The sequence below is a fragment of the Ornithodoros turicata genome, chromosome 1 (assembly GCF_037126465.1).
Source record: "Ornithodoros turicata isolate Travis chromosome 1, ASM3712646v1, whole genome shotgun sequence".
NCBI lineage: Eukaryota > Metazoa > Arthropoda > Arachnida > Ixodida > Argasidae > Ornithodoros > Ornithodoros turicata.
In genome coordinates, this window is record NC_088201.1 from 7463777 (window position 1) to 7486630 (window position 22854).

The 22854-nt window shown below is 47.9% G+C and overlaps 2 protein-coding genes across 5 annotated transcripts in view; both read left to right on the forward strand.

The window, feature by feature from the left end:
• LOC135377411 (myosin light chain kinase, smooth muscle-like) overlaps window positions 1-22854 on the forward strand; it is a 78745-nt gene that overhangs the window by 47386 nt on the left and 8505 nt on the right. The window contains exons 1-3 of one of the 4 annotated variants that reach the window (XM_064609790.1): window positions 5665-5716; window positions 11724-12052; window positions 21731-22039. In XM_064609790.1, coding sequence (XP_064465860.1) covers window positions 5700-5716; window positions 11724-12052; window positions 21731-22039 — 655 coding nt within the window. In that variant the 5' untranslated portion in view covers window positions 5665-5699. Of the gene's footprint in view, window positions 1-5664; window positions 5717-6311; window positions 6431-11723; window positions 12053-21730; window positions 22040-22854 lie in introns of those variants that run through there. The other 3 variants (XM_064609793.1, XM_064609789.1, XM_064609792.1) reach the window with 3 other exon arrangements.
• LOC135377410 (mitochondrial sodium/calcium exchanger protein-like) lies at window positions 874-3951 on the forward strand. The gene has a single exon (XM_064609788.1). It carries the CDS (start codon window positions 1356-1358, stop codon window positions 3297-3299), a length of 1944 nt encoding a protein of 647 aa, XP_064465858.1. The 5' UTR covers window positions 874-1355; the 3' UTR covers window positions 3300-3951.

Genomic DNA, 22854 nt, shown 5'->3' on the forward strand with positions numbered 1-22854 from the left:
CATTTGTTGCCCCCAAATGAAGTAGTTTCTGTGACGCAATCGTTATATCGAGAAACAGCCGCGTGACTTATCACGTGAATAATTTGACGTTTCGTTTCGTATAGCTGCTGCAGCTGCCGACAGATCTACACGACCAGTTGGTATCCACGATGATTTGCATATGTCCCATGAGGCAGACAGAGATTGAAGAATGTAGGTCTTCCCGGGCGAAAATTGTGAATTGGTTACTGACAACTTCATATGACAATTTCAGGTCTGGTGAAACGAGCTAGGACCGGTTAAATTCAGTGAAAAACACAGCTGCTTCAGCTGCATTGTGTAACGAGTCTCATAATGCTGTTACACATTCTGGCTAGGTTGTGGTACATGGTAGCTTCCAGAACAAGCGTCTGCTTTATCTGCCACAGAGGGCAAGGGTCGATGTTACCCTCTTTCTCAATAATTTTGGTGCCCTGGCTGCTAGCGCTTTCGAAGGGAATAGTTGCCGCTTGAGCCTCCCTGTAGAAAGTGGCCTTTAGAAACTTCTGTGACAGTTAGTTCTACTGAGCTGTCTTGCAGAGAAGTACTAACAAAACTCAAATTAAACTCAAATTGCCAAGTTGACTGGGGTTCTTATATGCCATCACAGACTAGTATTCTCCTTCGCAAAAAAAGAAAAAAACTGAACACGTGCATGTTGATACATACGCAAACAATAAAAGCGCTAAAAACACATTTCTCCTTGTTTCGTCGTCTACGTGCTAGTTGTCGTCTGAAAGGAATATTGTTTTCGCATGGCGCTTCCGTATCATATCGCTTTATCATGCTATCGCTGTCACCCTCGGCGCATCGGCCCAGCTTTTCCTTATACGCAATAAGCCATATCAACTCAAACGAACAACAACGTGACACTCACCATCCAAACGTAGATTGCAGAAGCGCTGCTCATTTTGCTGCCGGACCACGTTGAGAACGGTTGTTACTGTCAAGACTGCTTGCGGGTGCTTTTGTCATCCATATCGCTACCTTCGCCACGTTGCAAGCGAGCGGTGGTCCCTGTTTTGCACTTCCCTCGGTAAGCAGAATTATCACCTGGGAATGTGTCTTGCTGTATCAGAGTGCCAGTATTGTCACGCCCTAAAATCGAAAGGAATTCTGGGATACAATTGGAAACAGGACGCCCCCTAGTCGTCTGGCAGCGCTGCCTTCTTCCACAGTGTCTCCCATACTCTGCCGAGGCCCTGGTCCAGGAATGAAGGTAGACCCCTGAAGCTGCTGCGTTTGGCCGGTTCGCTGCGAAGGCGATAAAGGCCACTGGACGACAACCTTCAGGTCAAGCGGAAGTTTGACTTAACGACGACGAAGACGGCATCGCCATGGAGCAAGTCATGGCTATTGCAAACCTGTCCGCGTACTCCAAAGACGAGGACACCGACTGCACTATCGTCAACACCTTCAACGACACTGCTACACGGTGCCTCATCGTACAGGGCCTAAATGATTGTCAGACCGGCCGCGCCGTCTTACCGTACATCAACCTGCTGTACTGCAACGAAGAATCAGTCTATGCGCCGCTGTTTACCCTCCTCGTGTGGCTGGTGGCCCTGTTCGTAGCCCTCGGGTCGACGGCAAGTTCCTACCTATGCCCAGCGCTTGTTGTCATCTCACGATCACTGCAGCTTTCTCAGAGCGTAGCGGGCGTTACATTCCTGGCATTCGGCAATGGAGCGCCAGATACCATCGCAACGATCGCCAGTATTCGGCTAAACCGTACGGCTCTGGCTATTGGAGAACTGTTCGGGGGAGGAACCTACGTGGCAACCGTCGTCGTTGGGCTCATCTTCATCAACAATAAGTTTGATTTAATTCAGTCATCCCTTCTACGAGACGTGTTCTTCTATTTGGGCGCTTCGTACTGGGCATTCGTGCTGTACTACGGCGGCTCGATAACGCTGAGTCACGCTGCATGTTTCATTGTGCTCTACCTAGTATACATTTTCGTCGCCGTATTCGGTAGTTCAGTGCTGAAGAAGACGTCCGACATGTGCACATGCGTACGAAAGCTGGTGGTGCGTTCTGACACAGCGAGCAACATCAGTACAGAATCCGAATACAAGGTTGAAGCCACAGACCGGGTCGAAACGCCACCACTTTACGTTCCGGTGCCATCTCCGGTGCTTCGACCAAAACTGCGCCGGTCTTCGTCAGGCGTCAGCTTGCATCACCACCACGAGAACGCTATTTACCTCTTCACCACATCGGTGGAAGAAGAACCATCGAACTGCGCGGATGATTTCGTCAATTCCTTCAGCGCGGAATACAAGCGGAACGCCTGTTCTGTGAGTAGTCAGGCATCGTTCCACTTGACAAGAAGCAACTCGTCCGTGTTTCCCGGCGAGAGCACGCCGCTCTTGCACTGTCCTTCCGTCGAGAACTCGGAAGGCGACGCTTCACTCTGCAGAACGGTCCCGAGATACAGCGAGTGGATGGAACTGCTCCTTCAGATTTCTCCCGTAGAGCCGGAGGAATGGTCTCGTCAGCACTGGCTCTGCAAGGTCTACGACGTCGTGACCTTCCCCATCTACCTTGTCCTAGTACTCACCATACCTGTGGTTGACCGCGAGAACCGCCGTAATAATTGGTGCCGGCCACTCAATACCTTGCAGTGTGTTACTAGTCCGCTAGTGATCGTTTTCTTGTTCGGGGGGTGGCACGTGAAAATAGCGGATGTTCTCCCGCTTGCGTGTCTGATTCTGGTGTTAGGCACGATACTTGGGATCGTGGTCTGGTGCACATCGGTTGCTATGCGACCGCCGCGGTATCACGTCGCATTCGCGTACGCGGGGTTTGCAGTCTCCATAACCTGGATCTATGGCATCGCCACAGAGATCGTGTCGCTACTAAAGGCGTTCGGAGTTCTGTACGGTATAAGCGATGCACTTCTGGGAATGACCGTGTTAGCGTGGGGAAATAATATTGGCGACCTGGTAACTAATTTGTCTCTGGCCAAGCAGGGCTTTCCTCAGATGGCGATGTCCGCCTGCTTTGCAGGGCCGGTGCTCGCAATGCTGTGCGGGATTGGAGTGGCATTCACCATCAATTTCACGACGCAAGGCGTATCGGTGGTCGAGCTGCAGTACAGCAATCTCTTGGCTGTTATCTACGGAGCTCTCGTAGGCGTTCTAACAGTTTTGCTCATTTCCACCCTCGTCACGTGGTTCCGGTCGTCTCGCGTGGTCGGCTACATGTTGCTCACCCTGTACGCTACATTTTTATTCATCACAGCAGCCCTCGAGTTTGGATTCACCCACATTGCATGAATTAAATTTTTCTCTTACGATGCACTATGACCGTATTTATTTGTAATTGTTCGCTCGTTTTTATTGCTAGTTGATTTTAGATCGTCTTTTACGGGGGTATAAAGAGTCTGTAAGCAGGCGCCATTCCTTTAATACATTTTAGTGTCCGTTTGAGTACCCCCGGGGTAGCGCGCTCTTTTACGTCGTATCGGTTTCACTTTGAAAACACGTAAAATAAAATAAAAAATCCCTAAACACTACAGCGACTGTTTGTCGCAGCTGCGTACCGTTCTCGTTTCCAACTCAAGGCTGATCGCTGCATATGCCGTACTACAGTTTTTGCCACTGACTCTGAAAAACGGCTTGCGTCTTTATTTTGAGCGCGCAGCATGTCTGCTCAATCCCAACGCCTGTTGGAAGCACGTTCGGGTGGAACACGTTGACATGTTTCTGTTGTTTTACTAACGCGTTATTCTAACTTATCTTGAACGAAGGTTGTTTCTCCTTCATTTAGTGCGTTTGACCCTGGCACTTTAATGTGGAGCATGCGGACATGATTGGAGGTCTTTTAGTGACCCTTTTATGCTGTGTATTCTCATCGTATAGTTTGCCTGTACCTGTATTCGCCATTACAGACTCGGAGAGATATGCATTAAAGTATAAATCTTTCGTATCGGCTCTTGTTTGGAGTTCTTTGTTAAGACTTGTTTGCCAAGGCAGGCTGTTTCATTGAAACTCGAACAGCAAACATGACATTATCGCGAATAGGACTACGCTATCTTCGTGCGTTCATGCAGAATGACAAATGCTTTTTTGTATTTTTTTTTAGCTTTGTTTTCATGATACGGTTTCCTGAGTTGCTATCAGATGACGGTATGCGTGGAAGCAGGTCGGTGTGTATTTGAGTTGGCTCTTTTGTCTGAAGTGTGATGTATAGCTTTGGGTTTTTGATAACAAAATACGAGTGGCGTACTACGATTTGTCTGTGATAATCATTTTAGTTCTTTCGACGAATGGACACCTCGGCCCTTCAAATAGTATTTTAAAAGCGAACTGATTAGTCTCATGCAGTTAAGTACAATGAAACAATACCGTTGACTGCGATACATGACTACTTCATTCATTTCGTATTATTATTACGTATTATTATTACGTATTACGTATTCATTTCGTTTAGTTCGTTTTCAGCGCTCCGTCTCTTGGATGCATGTTAGTTGAAACACCCTTTCGAGTCGGCTCTTGGCCATCTTGCGAGAACAGGTACCGTAAAGCGACACTGCGAGTCATCCGATGAAACTGATACCAACGGCGTGGGCCTAGTATGTTCGCATTGTGTGTGTTGAATTCGTGTAGATTTGGGCAGTGGAATGCTTCCGATAAACCAAGGCCGACGTGCGGTGCTTAACTTCACTTTTATTTTCGGAAAGCTATTCGCTGCGAGATCGACCTATAGGGGGCGAAACTGTCACCCTTCTAGTGTGGATAACACGCGTGGGCCAATGTTCGGAATTGATAATTCTTTTCCGTAATTCTAGTATATATATTCACCGAAAGATCACTGGTTTGATGCTGTCCGGTTCTCCAATGCTCTACCTACTGCAGTAAACGCTGAATAAACGTGTAAGAAAAGCAGACGATGCGTCCACACAATAGTAGTTAATCGTTTCTCCGCAGCGCGCCGACACTGCTCGATCTCGGAGTGAATTCCTCCTGTACTTTTTAGAGACGCGTTGACGCAAAGCACAGATATCGCAGTTTGGGACTTCCTTTTATGCGTACCACGACAGCAGAAAAGCTCGTGACGTCACGCCCATTTTCATGATGAATACCACGTTCATAATCGCAAATTACGGTGGTAGGGTAGACTGAATTCACGTTTGAGCAAAAGGCCAGCGTGGAATGCAGTAACCGATTCGTTGCAACTGACGCAAGCTGTACACGGTGTGCACATGCGTAGGCGTTTGATGCGCACGCTTCTAGTTACGAAGAATAATCTACTGCGCGCACCTGCTGCTCGTGCCCTGATCGGTTTTACGTGGAACCTGCCGTTCGAGCCGATCTGTCTGTGGAAATACATTGTGACCACTTATATTACAACACGTGTTCGTGCAGATTGCACCTACGACATTGCTTCGTTGAATAACTTTTCTTCTCTTCGCTGTGGGCTATTGTGGGATAGAATAACTGGTGTGTCTACCGCCATATTCAATCCATTTTCGCGCAAAAAACTGTTGCACCGGCTCGATTATGCATGTCACACGGCCGCTTCAAATCCAACGTACATCGCGTTTCATTGGTCCTCCTGTTCGCTCTTCGTTCGTTTCTATGCTGAACCGGCTTCAGTCTTGACGTTGCCCACCTCTGTGACACCGACAACGGTGAGCCCTTTCATCATCATCATCACCACCACCACCACCATCTATGCTGAACCCACACTGGTAACTGTAACCAATTCCATGTGTCTTTTCTCTTTTTGGTTGTTGTTGTTTTCCTTTTTTGCTTCTTTTGTTGGGAATAGCAAGCCCCCGTAGCACAGGCTAACCTTTCCTTCCTCATTTTTTCATAATAAATATGTATCCCCCCCCCCCAGACACACACACTGGTACACTGCGCTGCACGAAAACGATGGGCTGCGTTCGCTTTGGGGGGGGGGGGGGGGGGTCCCGGTAGTGTTGTAGCGGCATTCGTGTGTGAAGGCCTTGCATCGATTTTCAAAAGTTTTCTCTTTGACTACTACTTTAGCACCGCACGCCTTTGCTACGGGTCAGTGTGCATTATAAGTGGGACGCTGCTATTTAGGAGCTCTAGTAGTCCTCGACTGGGGTCGGCAACCATTACAATCCCAAGGGTGACAATTCACTCTCCCCTCGTATTTTTTTTTTTTTTTTCAGGGGGCCCAGAAGATATTTGAACCCAGTCTAAAATAAGTCTAAACCCAAGGGGGAAAACAACGTCGGCAAAATGCCGGGCCGACGTATGCTTCCGACCTAAAAGTCGTTGGGCCGTGCTTGCAAAACAAGGTTCGGCCAAGCTTGCGGATTGACATTGGCCTTACTTGGCCCGACTTTGGGCCTCACCCTTGGGCCAATGTAGCAGACCGACCTATAAGACATGGGGCCAACACAGGGCCAGTGTAGAACCAAGTCCGGACAGTAAGTAGCCGGCCCTTACTTGGCTAGATGGCAGCCCACCGATTATCAGCAACGATGGGCCAACTATAGACCACTTGTAACAAGGAGCACGGGCTGCACGGGTTATGCAGTACTCTGCGGGGAGGGAGGGAGGGAGGAGGGGGAGGGTGAAAGAGGGAGAGGAGAGACGATGGTGGCACAGGAGAAAGAGGGTGTGCTAACCCTCTTGCTCTAGCATTTGGATAGTTCAAGAGAACTACCCACCACAAAAAATATGCGAGCATCCCTCAGTATGAACATGAAAGAACTGATGTTCTGAGGCTGGAACAACATAGAAGGGACAAATACATACAAGTCGCTGAGAAGGCGTGTTGGCTTAGCTCAATTGGTAGAGCCCAGGGGGCTTAATCGCTTCATCGTCGTTACGGTCGTTACAAGCTAACGAGTGGCGGGAAATTCAAAAAGGTGGGCACGTGACACATTGCGCGTGACGTGTACCACGGCCTCCACGTATCGCACGAAGAGCGCCGTGTACGTGTTTTATCACGTGCCCACCTTTTTAAATTTCGCGCCCGCCTTTTTGAATTTCCCGCCACTCGTTAGCTTGTAACGACCGTAGCGACGATGAAGCGATTAAGCCCCCTGGACCGGCAATCCAAAAGATGTGGGTTCGAGTCCTACAGCTGGCTAACCTTTCCAGTGACTTTCACCTTTCATCCCTCAATAGTCTTCATTGGAATGCTCCCTGTACCACGGTAACCGCCAGGAGTATTGGCGAAGTCACCCCATCTTAGGTAGAGGAAGAGCGTACGAGCGGGAAGCTAGGCAAAGCTTTACTTATCCCGACGGTAGCAAGAACAGGAATTCACGATCAAGCTCGAGTAACACGAGCACAAGCTCCCGCCCACGCTGATCTTAATCTTCCTCAACACATTCCTTCTATTTCTTACTCGTAAGGCCACTTTGCATTCCTCAACGGGGCAGAGACTATACAGAAGCTGCTTTACTTAGCTTCAAACGTGTGAAAAGAGAAGAAATTGTGAAATTTATTCGTCCGTCTGGAAAGTCAGTCAGTTCGGTAAGCAAGACATCTGTCGCACGTGGGGATATTTTCTCGTTGGAGTATTTATATTGTCCGGAGGGAAGTTGCATACGTCAGTGTACCACAGTGTAACGACGATACTTACGCGACCCCGTGGTTGCGACAGAGCTCGTTACTTAGTTGGGAGCGGGATTTTTCTTCTGTAGACTTCTCTTCCTCTAGCACTTGTTGGCCTTAAGTCAGAATCGATCAATGCCTCAGTGAGCTGGAGGCCACGCATGATGTTCCAGATGTCAATCAAACCACGGCAATTATGGAAGCGACAGCGGTGGCCTTCAAAGCGGTCCAGAGACAGGTGCGTTAAAAGAAGTGTGAGGTCACTGAGGCCGGCAACGTCGCCTCGATTAGAGAAGCAGTGGAAACTACCTTCGAACGTGTGTCATCCCCAGGACTCCAGCAAACGAGAAGCACGGAAAGCACTCACGTAAAAACGGGATTCCGTTACATATTGCGCGTGATAATGATAATTTCATCAGCGGCATGACCGAGCGGGCAAAAGCGTCCGCTCATTGGTGGAAGCCAAGGTCGTGCTGAAGGCTTGGAGGAACTGGGTTCGAATCCTACCACCGGCTGTGCCGTCTGAGGGTTTCCTTGGGTTTCTGACAGACCTCGCAGACAAATATCGGCACAGTTTCCCTTCAGGTCGGCCCAGGAAGCTCACTTACCCCCCCCCCCCCCCTTGTCCGCTACTCCTTCCTAATGTCCTCTCTCTCCATCGATCCACGTCTGTACGCCGCTATGGCCACAGTTGCTTCGCGGCGCTAACACGGAATAACAAAAGGATAATAATGATAATTTGTGGCTCAGTTACGTTGCGAGACAACTATGATTATGAGCGACGCCATTTGTCTATGGATTAATTTTTCCCATCTCGGGGGTCGTGCTCCGAAATCTCAGCACAGTGGCACACTGCTAACGTCCCCCGCCGAAAACGGCGTGTCTAAGTAATTTGTACCCTGCCACGAAGTTGCCGGCGTTCACAGGCGGGAGTGAGGTTGAGCCCGCAAACTTGGGGTCAGCATAGGCGGACTCGCTACCAACCGACCCACCGACATATTGCGTGTACTTATTGGCAAGAAGGTTTTGTATTGGTGGTGCACTTCTGCATTTGGACCGTATTAGTAGAAATCAACCAGCTCGAAGACTGCTTCCTCGAATTTTCGAACGAAGCCGCAAAACTTGACAGTTTTGCATCCTCCAAGAGGAAGTGACGTCACCGCGAGCTCCGTCGCGTGTCTCCTAGCAACAGCTCGCGCACGTACTTTCCCATCTCCGCCCGACGTTGGAAGACTGCTGGCAGCTGTGGTGAGGGGGACGGAAATGTCACCAGGCGCGTGGCAGGTTGCACACCCCATGACGTCACGCTTCTCAGAACTAGAAATTAATTTTACGATACTTCCGCGCCACGTAGTGAGAAACAATATTTTAGGGGAATACCGCGTGAGACACCTGGATTGCAATGGCATCAATTCGGCATCTATGAGGCACGTACAGACACTGACAGATGGAGAGAGGACAGCAGGAAGGAGTGGGGGACAGGGAGGTTAGTATGCGTCCTGGGCCGGCTTCAAGGGGAACTGTGCCGAAATTCGTCTGAAAAGTCTGCCGGAAAACCCAGGGAAAACCTCAGACGGCACAGCCGGTGTGAGGCACAAGGTTTTATGGTTGATTTTGTCCTGCCCCTTGTATATTTCTGTGTATCTTCTGTATATTACTGAGGATCACCTCACTTCGCCCCTGTGTCCTCAGTAATATTGGATCATTCAAATCAGTACTTTATCCAGAACCGTAACCTCGGGGCGGTTGCAAAATATCGAGGGTGCAATTACACAGGAACAGTACTACACAGGAAAAAACTTAGGGGGCTGGTGTTGCCAAGCGTTTGGAGTGTTAGGGGGCTGGATAAGTCACTGTTTCAAATCAAACTAGACTCATTATGCATTGTTCTGTCACGATGAGAGGTAAGCAATGTAAGAGCATGTGGTTACAACAATTTATACAAAAAAATAACGAACGGTTACACAATTGTAATGCGATTGTCAGCAGCCAGCTGTGCGTGAATCAGTGTTTAATGGTTTTTATAATACATTGTTTGAAATGATTCATCATCATACGATGTCTGTCGGCCAACCCGGTCGTGCCTTCATAATGTTACCCCTGGTATCATACGCTGTGCCTTCACCAGTGAAGTAAAGTACCAAGTACCTAGCGCCTGTTGCAGTACAAAGTACCATACTACAACTGTACTTAAAGAAAAATACAAAGTCCTTTACAGATTACTTTAATCAGTAAATCCATTAATCCAGTAATTTAATCCAGTAAATAATCAGTTAAAGTAATTTACAGATTACTTTAAACTACTCATCAAGTACATTCCAAGTTTAGATCGTATCGCTGGACGTCTCAATACTTGGTAGTGAAAAAAACTGAGGTCATTATGTTTCGACTGTTATCGCTAGAAAGCGAGAAAGGGGGTCACGTGACGCGCGTTTTCTGCCGCCGACCACGTGATCTCGGGTGTATCGCGTTTGTGGACAGCTTGACGGCCAAGATTCTGTGGATGGTACATAAAGCGAAACCTCGGCGGTCACGTGACGTGCGTTTGCTACGGACGACCACGCGATCTCTGGTGGGTCTGCCCTTAACAGCTGACGCTGTGGAAAAAAAAAAAAAAAAACAATATTTACACAGTACAATATTTGTTCTTTGTCTGAGAGGCCAGACGACGGAAAATGTAATTACTCGTTCTGGATGATGTCGCAGTGGGTATAACGGTATTATGTTTCGGATTGCTGCTTATATCAGTATCTGTTGGGATGGCATGTATTGTCGTCTCTCACTCGCTTTCCGATACTAATGTAGGGCGTGTATATGTTTTTTTTTGTTTTTTTTTTCTCTACTACAAGGCATTACTACATGAAGGACAGGTTATTTGATTAGCTTGGATCGCTTAGGGTATTTTCCAAAATTTTTTATACGTGGATCGCCCGAGTTGATATAAGGGGCATGTCAGGTTTTATTTGAACGGTATCCGAATTCTACAGATTAAAAATGTGCGTAGTAATTATAATAATATCCGTTTTTGTTTACTCGCACTCACTGGATTACCCAAAGGAATATGTATACCATGGCGAAAACGCGCTAGTACGTAATAAATCACAATATTCGGTATAACAAGTGGATTACAGCATAATTATTATTATTCTTATTGCAGAATTAATAACGAAAATATCGATCACTAATTTTAAATTATCCATAGATGAATTATACTTTTTGGTGTGGTGGACACAGGATTTTAGGGGCAAACACTGTTCGTAGTACTCGCATAGTTGCTTGCGTATCGAGTCAAGGGAAGCTCCTCTTGGTCGGTCAGTCTACCGTGCCGTACGTGTACACTGTACATGTGAACAAATGTGAGCCTGTTTGTTCTGCAAGTTCATTTCACTGGTGTACGTTTTAGAGGGCTCTCCATCGAACACGAACAGGTGTGCAAATCTTGTAGACTGTGACTTCTGGCTTTTGTTCTTTTTGTATGTATATTACGCTTCAGTTGTAAAACCTTAGAATAATTAGGATGAAATTCAATTGAAGCCGGGCGATGGCAAAAATTTACTCGCGCTTCACGAAAAGAACAGCATTGCCGCTCGCGTGTGCCTGTTCGTGTCCCCTGTTTTTTTTTTTTTTTTTTTTTCACTTCTTTGTCTTCAAGGAGAGAGCTAAGCTGCGACAGAATAAGGACGAGGGAAAGATGTTTCTGTTAGGAGTTCTGTGAAACGAGTGAAATATTCGCGTGACATTGTGGTGCTGATGTTGGCGAAAAAAATAATAGGGAGAGACATTGGAACATTTGTTTGCGTTTGTGTTGTTATAATGCTTCATGCTAACACCTCACGCCAAGCCTCTGGCACCATCTGGGAGATATTGCTATTGTTCTCGGTTTGATACGAAGCGCTCGGTACATAAATGACTTCTGAACGGCGTTTACGGGATGGCGCAAAGTGCGAGATCATGCGGAGTGTGTTGGTTTAACGTAAGTGTCGCCTTTTCCGAAAGCGCAAAGGTCTATGCTTAGAAAGTAGTAAATTATCTTCTGTCCTGGATCAATTCCAGCTATTTCTTTCCTTCTGATTTTTCCGTCGATCTTCGGCGTCACACTTTTTCTCCTACAGTGTTCTACATAGTGTGCTTCGAAACACTTTCCTTTCTGAGCAGGCACAGCAGCCGCCCTGCCGGCGGCGTGGCTGGAAAGCGTGGCGGGCTGATGGCTGGACCTCCGCGGTTCTTGATGGCACCCCGCAGCAAGACGGTACCCGAAGGCTCGCACGTTCGCTTCCTGTGCCTCGTCAGTGGTGAACCTCAGCCCCGCGTCCGATACACTCACGACGGCAAGGATCCGAAGGACGCCACCGTCACTTACCTGCAGGACAACCTCTGCTGCTTGGACGTGGGAGCTGTCACGCTGGAACATGCCGGGCTCTACCGCGTGGAATTGAGCAATCCTTCTGGGGTCGCCTGCGTAGAGACGCATCTGGAAGTCACTGGTGAGAGTGAGCGCGTCGCAAATGAAGGCTTTGAGCGGAATTTAGCTCTCGGTCATTGGCCCATTCTTTTCAGATTTATTCTTATTCTCGTATACAGGGTGCTTCACGTAAGACTGACCAGAATTTTTATTTAAAAAAAAAACCTATGAGAGCAGCATAGATGGTGTTTTTGCAGTTGAGTTCTACGGCAGGGCGGACATCCTCTCGAAGAAAGTGTACAACTATACGAGATGACTAATTAATTAAAATTCAGTAATCAACTTTTTAATTAGGGGATTTCGGGCAAAAGCCAGATGGCGGATTGAGGGATTATCCTGGTTGCGAGCCATTTCACGTTTAACGAATCCTGAAACCCGCACGTGCGTTAAAGGTACTGTAAAGCAGCAGGCAAGCTGTTGATATTGGCAGCGGCATTTGAAAGCTTATTCCGAAAGAAATCCACACTGCAAATTTTATGTGCGACAAAAAAATTCTAAATATTTTTTAATCACGACTGTAATTGCGATGAAAAGACGAGGGGCGACGCCTGGTGGGAAACAATCGCCTATTCGTCGAGCAAAAGTGTTACATGTCCCCAACCTTGTATCGGCTACGTCATGGGCTAAGTAGCCGGTTTCATGAACTTAAGTTTGTTCAAACGAGATAGTTCCTGACATATATTATTTCAAAATGCAAGAACATTGGTACATCGTGGAAATGCCTAACAAACTGTCAGCAGAAACACCATGAGAGTCACCCACGCAAAAATGCACCACGTCAGGCAAGCCGACGTGGTGGTGGTAGCGGTCCACAGATGTCGCTGTACACTCCCATTGTTATTGGCATGTTTATGTTCGCCGCCATACAAGGGGGAACTGCGGAATTCGTGTCGGGTCTTAGACACAGGGTTGCCCGTAACATTAAATCTGAATTTTCTAAGAAACTACGAGATGGATTTTAACGAAATTTGTGGCGTTTGTATACTGAGCACCCAGCCTGTAAAATGCGCCAGCAGTATAAAATTGTATGCCTGCTGCTTTACAGAGTACCTTTAAAATATCCATCCCCGAAATTTTGATATGCGAATGAGCCGAAACCGTAATCGCGGCGACCGGTAACGCGGGGAGTACAGCGCTCATTTCACGTCAGATGGCCACGTGATTGGAGCGGTGAAGATAATTGGAGTACCGTAATTTCACGTGTATTAGCCGCGGCTTATGCGCGATTTTTTTTTTTTTTTCACATGGGCGCTGTGCGGCTTATCCACCGGTGCGGGTTATCTGATGACTTTTTTTTTTTTTTCAGGTATTTTCCCCATACACTGATTTTAACGAAAGGGTCGATAGTGTCTCTGGAATAGCACTGCCCTGCTGATGCACGAACAGTGCCTAACAGGGATGGGTCCACATTCGAGTAGATTTCCCCCATGCAGCTTTAACGAAAGTGGTGACAGTGATTCATGCCTTCTGGAAGACCACTGACCCATCAATACATGAAAAGCGCCCAACAAGGGCACCACAATCCGATCTTGGTAGAACTCTAGAACAGTGTTTCCCAAAGTGTGGTCCGCGGACCCCTGGGGGTCCGCGAGAGTGTCCGTGGGGGTCCGCGACCGTCTCTCACATTTCAGTGAGGATTTTCGTCCCCACAAACACGCGCTCGTACATGCTGCCCGATTTCCAAAGACCGAGAACTTCCAAAATTGCTACGAGCATGCTTCAACGGCTAGTTTCTAATTTCTGATAGAAATGTCCTGCAATGCACGTTTGTCCGCGTCATACACATACAAACAAGAAGAAACCAATCCGGAATCGTTTCTGAAGCTGTATCGAAAGCACGCAGCAGCTGACGAGGTTGCTAGTTATGCACTGGTTGTGACGGTGTGTGTGTGTGGGGGGGGGGGGGGGGGTCCGTGAATTGGTTCTCATCGCTTCCGGGGGTCCGTCACCGCCAAAAGTTTGGGAAACACTGCTCTAGAACTGACCTCCTTTCTTGTACACTATGCCGATCCCGGAGTATGGACCACAGGGTTTATGGCATTACTCTATGGTCTCCTTTGTCGCACATAGGAGTCGTCTCGTATTGCCCGCGGCTTATCTGCGAGTGCGGCTTACCTGCCGGAAATTTTTCAAAACGTTCCTAAAAACGCGTCCTGCGGCTTATCCGCGCTGCGGCTTATACGCGTGAAAATACGGTACTTTCCGCTCAGCTAGCCAGATAAACCGTTTTCCGGCCCGGATAAACCTCCGTCGGCGTGGGCGATGCGCTTCTCAGGTGCGCTTTTTCGGTTTCGGCTCATTTGCGTACAAGAACTCCGGGGATGGATATTTTAGCGCGCGTGCGTGTTTCAGGATTTTTTAAACGTGGAATGGTGTTCAAGGAGGATAGTCTCTCAGTCTGCTATCTCGCTTTTGCCCGAAATTCCTTAATTAAAAGTTTAATTAATGAATTTCGGGTAATTAGTCATCTGGTAGTTGCATACTCTCTTCCAGAGGATGTCCGTCTGACCGTAGAACTCAACTGCAAAAACAACATCTATGCTGCTCCCGTAGCTCTTTTTTTTTTAAATAAAAATTCTGGTCAGTCTTACGTGACGCACCCTGTATATCGTAATGAAATATATCTGCAATATACCGGGTGTTTCACGAAGGTTCCCCGGCTCAATGATTCGTAAACAGGTGGCGCTATCGAAAATCCTTTTCAGTTAGCCTCCCTAAGACATCGGCCAAGAACTGAGCAGTGCAGTGGCTCATTTGCATGCACTCATTAATCAAATAAAACACCTAAATTTTAAATTTTACTTCGGACGCTTTCGCAACATCTGTTTTATCGACCGGAACCTCCGGCGAAAAATGTTCCAGAAAAAGCCCGCGTCGACACTTAGGGATGTTTAGAGTAGGGTGTCGAACCGGAAACAATCGGGTACGGGTTCGCGTTGCTTTGATTTCGTTCCGGTTCAGTTCCGGTTCGGCCATGCCAAAAACCGAACCGGTTCGAAAACCGGTTCTCAACCTCGAACCGGTTCACGAACCGGTTCAACGCTTCTATTTTATATGTTCCATAAACCTGCTTTTATCAGGAAATGCGTGGCTAATAGCGTACCGCTCTTGTCTGCATTGACGTTTTTGGCGGTCAGGTACTCCCTTTGGCGAGAGAAAGGAGAAATGGATGAAGCGGTCGTAGACCTGCTACTTTCTGTTCCTAAAATCTTTTTTCACACGCACTGTGCCAGCAAGATACACTTAAAGGAAGCCTAATAAGATGGACAGCGTTACATAGACGACGGTACTTGCCGGCAGACTGCATTCGCAGCGTGAATCGATCTGAAACCGTACTGAAGCATGTCGAAAATAAGCCTGCCAGCCTTACGCTGTCCCAGCTCACAGCAGTGTACTAGTTAATCCACAACACAAAGGCAAAGGCAACGACACAACTGCATTACCAATAAGCGTAACTGCATTTACTTTTCAAACCACGACCAATCAAACAGGCACTGTTCTGCGTACGCTACTTCTCCACTTCTCATGTTTCTAACTTGTTTAACTTTTACTGCTCACGTGTAAAGGGAAATGTTGGGAGCTTACTTAATCACATATTCGTCCTATAGAGCTACATAACTGGCCTACTCCATTCCTGTTTCATTCGTCCGCTTGGCGCCTCGTCTCTGAAGAGTAGACGCCGCAGCGCGTGCGTGGGGCGCTAGACACGGCGCTCACAAGGACAACTGCGCTTTAGCGTGTTAAAAAGACGCTGAGAGTATACTTCCTATACGTCCTCGTTTGTCTGCTAGGTGAAAATTTCCGAAATTCATGATGTGGACGCGTGATGCTGATACCAATGTGTCTTCGTTCTGGGATTGAGAGGAACTCTTATGCTGACTTCTTTTATGTCCGAACCGCTTTGTTGCGAACCGGTTACCGCTATTACTTTTTACGGTTCTGCTCCGGTTCGGGTTCAACAGTGTCATGAAAATTTCGGTTCGGGTTCGGGTACGGTTCCGGCAAAATTAACGGTTCGGGTACGGTTTTCGGTTCAGGTTCGGGTTTGGTTCGACACCCTGGTTTAGAGTAATTTTCGGTTTATACATGTTTCCTGTGCGGAGCAGCCTACCAATGCGCCCTTTCACTCAGGTACTGGACTGCCAATTACGTGTTGATCCGCGTGATTCACACGCGGGGGTGACGGAAAACAAGGGACCGCCGCAGAGCGTGCCTTTATCGTGATGGGGACGAATGTACCGAAGCCTCTCTTCGGTCTGGTCCATAGAAATCATAAGTAGAAAGGCTAGCAGAAAAGCTGGGAGAGAGAGTGATGCGTGAGAGGCAAAGTAGTTGTACCGAGGCAAGACCCTCTCCCAACGTCCAAGTCCGGGAGGCGCCATGATCGATATTTTGGATTGGGCCGGATTCCGCCTCTCCACGTGTGAAGACCAAGCACATTCGGCGCAATGGTGACCAATCCAATGCAAGTCGCTTCCGCTTCCGCTCTGCTCCGCGTGCCAAGCCGTGCGCGAAGTGTGTTTGTTTTGCCTGCGATCACCTGTACGCTTGGATTCTCTATAGGGAACGAGTATCGTACGGTTTAAACCTTGTGCTGCAACATGAAACAACGGCGCACAGGGAACTCGTAGGTGCCACCGTTCGTAACACGCTAGGCCTACCCACGACCTACTAGATTATAACGACCATGTCACAATCAGCAAACCCTATGAGGTGCCTGTCCGCACGATCCGCCAGGGGCGCTACTGACGCGCCCTGGCAGACTGGCGCACGATTGGACGATGGAAATTTGAATTCTGAACTCGCAGAAGCGTATGTACGACAACCATAGCAGACGACAGCGATAGCTCCTATGAAAACGCGTAGAATGATGATAATAATCAACCTCAGAGTTAAACATCTGTGGAAGTCCACAGCTTGTACAGAAATACTGAGGTAAGCTGAAGTACAAAGTATTGTAGAAGTTGAGGAAGCAATAACAAGGACGATCAGAAGCGCCACCGCTGCCTTCCAAAAATGCGGCGCATGGGAGGGGTGCGCCTGACGTGGTCGTTATAATCTAGTAGGTCGTGGGCCTACCGTATCCATCATGGCGGCTCACATGCTGAAATGCTCCTCTTCGCTGGCTTGGCTTCTAGTTATTATGAGAGTTCGATGGTCCGTTCCGAACCTTCCGTCACCATTGGCAGCCGGACAGCTAGCAGAGTGAAAGAGCACATTGGTACATGTTGGGACAAAAGTTTACGGAACACGCGAGCGGCAAACTTTTTCTTCGAAGCGACACCCTAGCGGCGGGCGGAAGCAGGTGAGTTCACTGTTTCGGAGGGGTGGAAGGGTGCGCATTTAGACACATAGTGGCAGTTCCGGTGTCGCTTGCGTGTGTCTGGAAGAGGAAGCATATCGCTGTGTGTCGCTAACAGCGCACCCTTCCACCCCTCCGAAACGGTGGACTTACCCGCTTCCGCCAGCCGCTAGGGTGTCGCATCAAAGAAAAAGTAAAGCGCTGGCGTGTTTCGTAAACTTTTGTCCCAACCTGTACTCTGCTCCGCGCAAGAAATATGAAAACTAACCGAAACCAATAGACGAACCTCTGTTTACAAACATGCGACGTCACGAGAAGACTTTGAAGAATTTGCTGTGGTAGGCAAGAAGCGGGACAAACGCGTCTTCTGATAGGCTGATAAAGCTGATAGTGCCCACCAGCATGCTTTGCGCGGCGGCGTTACATAATCAATGACGTAGGGGTGCAGGTCGTCAATAGACCTCCACCCGAGAAACGTCATCATGACGTTGGTAGACAGACGGAAACCGAAACAAATTGGAAGGGGAGGGCTGGGTTCCAGGAATGGGCACTTGTTCGCTGCCTCCTATTGAAAGAAACGTAGGACCGAAGGTCGCGTCCCTTTCAGGGACCATCGTAATCCCCTCAAGACCGTGACAGGCGCCCACAGCTCCCCATAGAGCCCATAGTTTGAGATAATTCAGGCAACACTGGACATACGACCAATGAAAATGCGTCGTGATGCCTAGCAGCCAACCAATCAGCAACCTCTCAGTTTGGCTCGGCTTTCGGCCGGCCCTGGCTGCCATTGACTTCTACTGGTTTTCATACCTTGCGCCCGTTATTCCAAAATAACTAAGACATTTTTGATAGGCGAAATACATATTTATTGATGCAACGTATAAACTCAAATGCTTGACTCATATATTCACCGTGCGTACAGGACGTTTCGTTCCTTGAATAGACAGCAACCAAACCAAGTTCGAACTTGCAAAGCACACATACAGTCTACTTCTGGAGGCGAGCGAAGTCCACGAGTGCGTGCGTTTCACAGATGAACATCTTCTTCTCATTCTGGCGATGCACCGTAGGTCACACAGTCACGGGAAATACTTTTGTCGTTACGAACACTCTCTTCTTAGTCACTGTATTTGAAAATGCGACAGCGCTCGAAAGTGTTCCTCAGGCGTCAGCTTACCAAGCATTCCAGTTCCGACCCGGCAAGAATGTCCGTAGGTTGACACTTTATCAGAGATCAGTACATGGCCAGAGTCACTATAGCTCACGAACAAACCCGCGCGTACACTTCCTCTTTGGTCGTTGTGGTCAACCGCCATCGGCGAGCCGCGGTGACGCAGCGAGCTCGCTTGGAGCTGCCCTCCTGGCCGACTGCCCAGACTGCCCGCGAAAAGTGAGCTGTCAGATATTTCGAAACGTTATCAACCAATCCCGGAGCGCGCATCCTCCTTTGGCCAATGGGCATCCGTCATGATGCCTGACGATGTAAGACCACGTGACTGTGACGTTATTTTATTTTTCTACTGCCGCAAATGCGGGGAGCTGTGGAGGCCTGACCGTGACTTTCGGGCGTGACCTTGTTCGCCCCCTAGCTTCGAGCGTAGTTCAACTCTACCAAATTGGTGGCGCTGTCGAACACTGTGACGTCGTTTGCTTACAAACAGGGAGAGGTCTATTGCTTATTCTAACAATCCCAAAGTGTCGACATGGGTTTTCTTCTGGAACATTTTTCGCTGAGGGTTCGTGTCGGTAAAACAGTGCTTCCTATAGCGTCCGAAGTAAAATTTAAAAGTTAGGAGTTTTATTTAAAGGAACTGTAAAGTGCAATATAACCACAATGTTTAAAGATACCATCATGTAGAACTTGGCTGTGTGATCACACACAAACACACACGTCATCACGTCTCAGTTTTTCGCACTAATTCATTTTGAACACTTTTAGAAACTCAAAAGGTGGCGACCCTCAACGTTCGCAAAGAACAAAGTTGTAGTCAGCCCCGGATTGGCGGACAGACATCACGTGATACTGAAGTACAACGTAACGCATTTAAGACAGGTTACTAGTCACCATTTGACGTTTCTTTTTTTCTTTTACAACAGCTCGGTTGGAAAGTTCGGTTTAAACTGTTAACGGTTGTAACGTCCGAATTCCGTGCCTGTGAGGTGATCTGCGCCATCTGTTGGTCTTTCTCTCTCTCCGCGTCTCTGTGTCGTCTGCTCGCTGTATCGCTGCTGTTTGTAAAACCTCGTATCCAAGTGATTCAAACGAATGTGTGGTTTGCGTTCTTGTGTCCCGGAATACACAAACCGCGCACCTTCGCAATGAAATGCTTACTGCACTTGCGAGAAACGCACTACATCGTCTGGTTGCTTGCGTTCTCAATACATAGCGCGCGAGTCGCCTCATTGTTGGGGCGCTTCTGGAGTCTTGCTAGCTTGCTTTGCGTAGCAAAACTCGATTGCTGAAAAAATGGTCAATATACAGCAGAACTACGTATCTGTTACAAGTCGGCCAGGTTACAAGCTTTCAGAAAACTGTACGGTTTCTACACGTTTGCCATTCACTTTATAGTTCCTAAGTGATGCAAATGAGCCGCTCACTACGGTCTTGGCCGATGTCTCAGCGATGATGACTAGAAAGAACACTTTTCGATAGCACCACCTGTTTACGAATTATTCAGCCGGGGAGACTTCGTGAAACAACCGGTATGCAATATCGAACGGGCCCTAACAAAACGGGGAAGCTAAGCGCATTGCATTTACAATGTTATAGTTAGAGTAAAGTTTGCAAGTGTCAGATAATGCTACAGTCTACGATGCAATAAATTTCAGATATTAGCGCTGAATGGTGTGCTGAAACAACGCAAGTGACTAGGGTTAGAGGTGCGTTTTCCTCAACGGAACTTTGAACTGTCTCGGCAGTGTCAAATTTATATATACGTATATATATAAAAGGTCCTTCTAATTCGGTGACCGCGAAACAACTCATGCGTGTACACAACATGTCGTCTGTAGGGTGTGGCGTGGACAGGTGGAGACAGATGGAGAGAGGGGCAGGAAGCTGAGGAATTGGGAGACGGGAGCATATCATTAGTCTACTTCTGGCAATCAGAAACAACATCCGTGAGAAAATTCGACGGAATATTCCGGGGAATCTGTTACGGCAGTCCTGCATCGTATGTTCGCTGCACGCTGTATCATCTCACATTTGCAGTATAGACCGGATTTCAGAAAATCCCAGTGCTCCTTGCGCACGCGTTGCATTCTGGGAGATTAATGAAATGACCAAGGGAGAACCGACCTCGACTCCTCGTGGACAGTCGGCTAAGAGAGAAGGAACCGAAGCAGCTTGGAGACCTTCACGTCGTCCTTTGTTATAATAAGCAAGTTCCCATAGTTCAAAGTGGCGCCAAGCTCTCTGGGATTTTCTGAAGTCGTTTATTCCTCACCGGTGCGACTCCGAACAATTGACGGGATACGGCTTGCTGAGTCACACCTTGCAAGTCTCACGTAATTTCATTCACTATAAGATCTCATTTCTTTGACTAATTTTCGAACTGCAGGAGCCGGTTCTGTAAAAAAAACTTGTGAAACATGCAGCGCAGCCTTCCCGAATGATGAACCAGGGGCGGATCCAGACACTCGGTTTGGGGGTGAGGGAGGGGCGGTTCCTTTGTCGAAGCTCGTAGTGGGGGAGGGGAGAGAGAGAAATCCAATGTATAAACTGACGTTTTTTTTGTTGTTTTTTTTGGGGGGGATCGTCCAACCGCCCCCCCCCCTTTGGATCCGCCACTGGAATGAACCTACAATTTTGCGTAACTTTGTGAGGTGGTAGCCAAGATCGTGCTGAAGACCGTGAGGTGGTGGGTTCGAATCCTACCACCGACTGTCTTATCTTAGGTTTTCCCTGGGTTTTCCCTGGCAGACTTAACAGACGAATGTCGGCGCATTTCCCCTTGAAGTCGTCCCAGGACGCATACTAACCCCCTTGTTCCCCACTCCTTCCTGCTGTCCTCTCTCCGCCTATCCACGTCTGTACACGGCTCATAGCCACAATAGACGAGTTCACAAAATCCCAGAGTGCTTATAGTGTCGCTTTGAACTGTGGGAATTTACTCATACGAAAGAAACGGGTGATATCCAAACTGTTCCGATTTCTCCTCTACCGGTCCATTGTCAAGGACGTGTCAAGGTCAGTGAAAGCGAAATGTGAAGGATTATTCTTTGTTCCCCCGCTCAGCAAGTGCCCAGGATGCAATGCGTGCGCAAAGAGCACTAGGCTTTTCTGAACTCGTCTATTGCTTCGAGCCGTTAAGATTGAATCAAAAAAGAAAAAAAAAACTCTGTGGACTGGCACGACGGCTTCAACTCTCCGTGCCCTCACCGACTTTCTCTTTCAAGGCAAAGAAACGAAAGTGGTCCCATCACCCCCGAAAGTCCTGGTTCCATTACGCGACACGACAGTAGAGGACGGTCAGTCGTTCACTCTATCGTGCGAGGTATCCGGCCAGCCCCCTCCTTCAGCTGTGTGGAGCCGCGACGGAATCCCACTGGCGCCGTCTTCCCAAGATTTCCAAGTGATTCTCGACGGTTGCGGTACCATTCTGCTGCTGGTACGCGAAGCCTTCCCGGAAGATAGTGCCCGCTTCGCTTGCCGCCTTCGGAATCCCAGCGGGGAGGCAACCACGTCTTGTATGGTGACAGTACGAGGTATAGATCGCACAGATTGACGCGGAAAGTTATTGAGCTGTTCCCAGTCTCGTACACTGTAAACTTTTTCACACCTTTAAAGGTGTGCGCTATGAACATTCAACCTGGTTGCGTAACATTGCATCTCCAGGATGATATTTTACAAAATTTGGAAAGCATTACTGAAGTTCAAGTGTCAGCGCAAATCTTGCTTTCATTATGTCTTGGATATCGTAGGTACGAGCTAATGCATATATGCATCGCTATCGAGAATCGAGCACGCGCAAGTGTCTACAATACTGTTGAACAATGTTGAGATGTTGCAAGACTGAATTTTTGGAGGACAGACAACACTCGAGTAGAGAAAATTTGTGCGAAACCGTGCTCCATTATGATGTTACCAAAATTACACCTAAAAAGGCGTGCGCCATGCACGTTGTTACACCTTTAAATGTGTGAAAAGATTTAGAGTGTATGCGTTCATTCTGATGTTCTCTGTCTTGTAGCTTTTCAACGACGACTTTCGTTTTTACTTACGTAGATAACGGTCAACAATATCGTATGGGGTCAAAAGAAGGCAACGAAAGAATTCGTGATTATCACGTTGTTTAGAATTCACGAAAGTTCGTGAAATCTCCAGCACCGTGTGTCGGAGATCTCAGGATCACGTTAAAGAATCCCAGGTGAATGCAGTAAATTATGCATAATGTAAAACTCCGAGACTAGGGAACCACGAAAGGACAGAACACAACACGAGATCGCAAACACAGCTGAAAATTTTACTCCATTATGACTTCTTGTTCTCCCGAACTGACCTCCTATTTTGTCCTCAACTG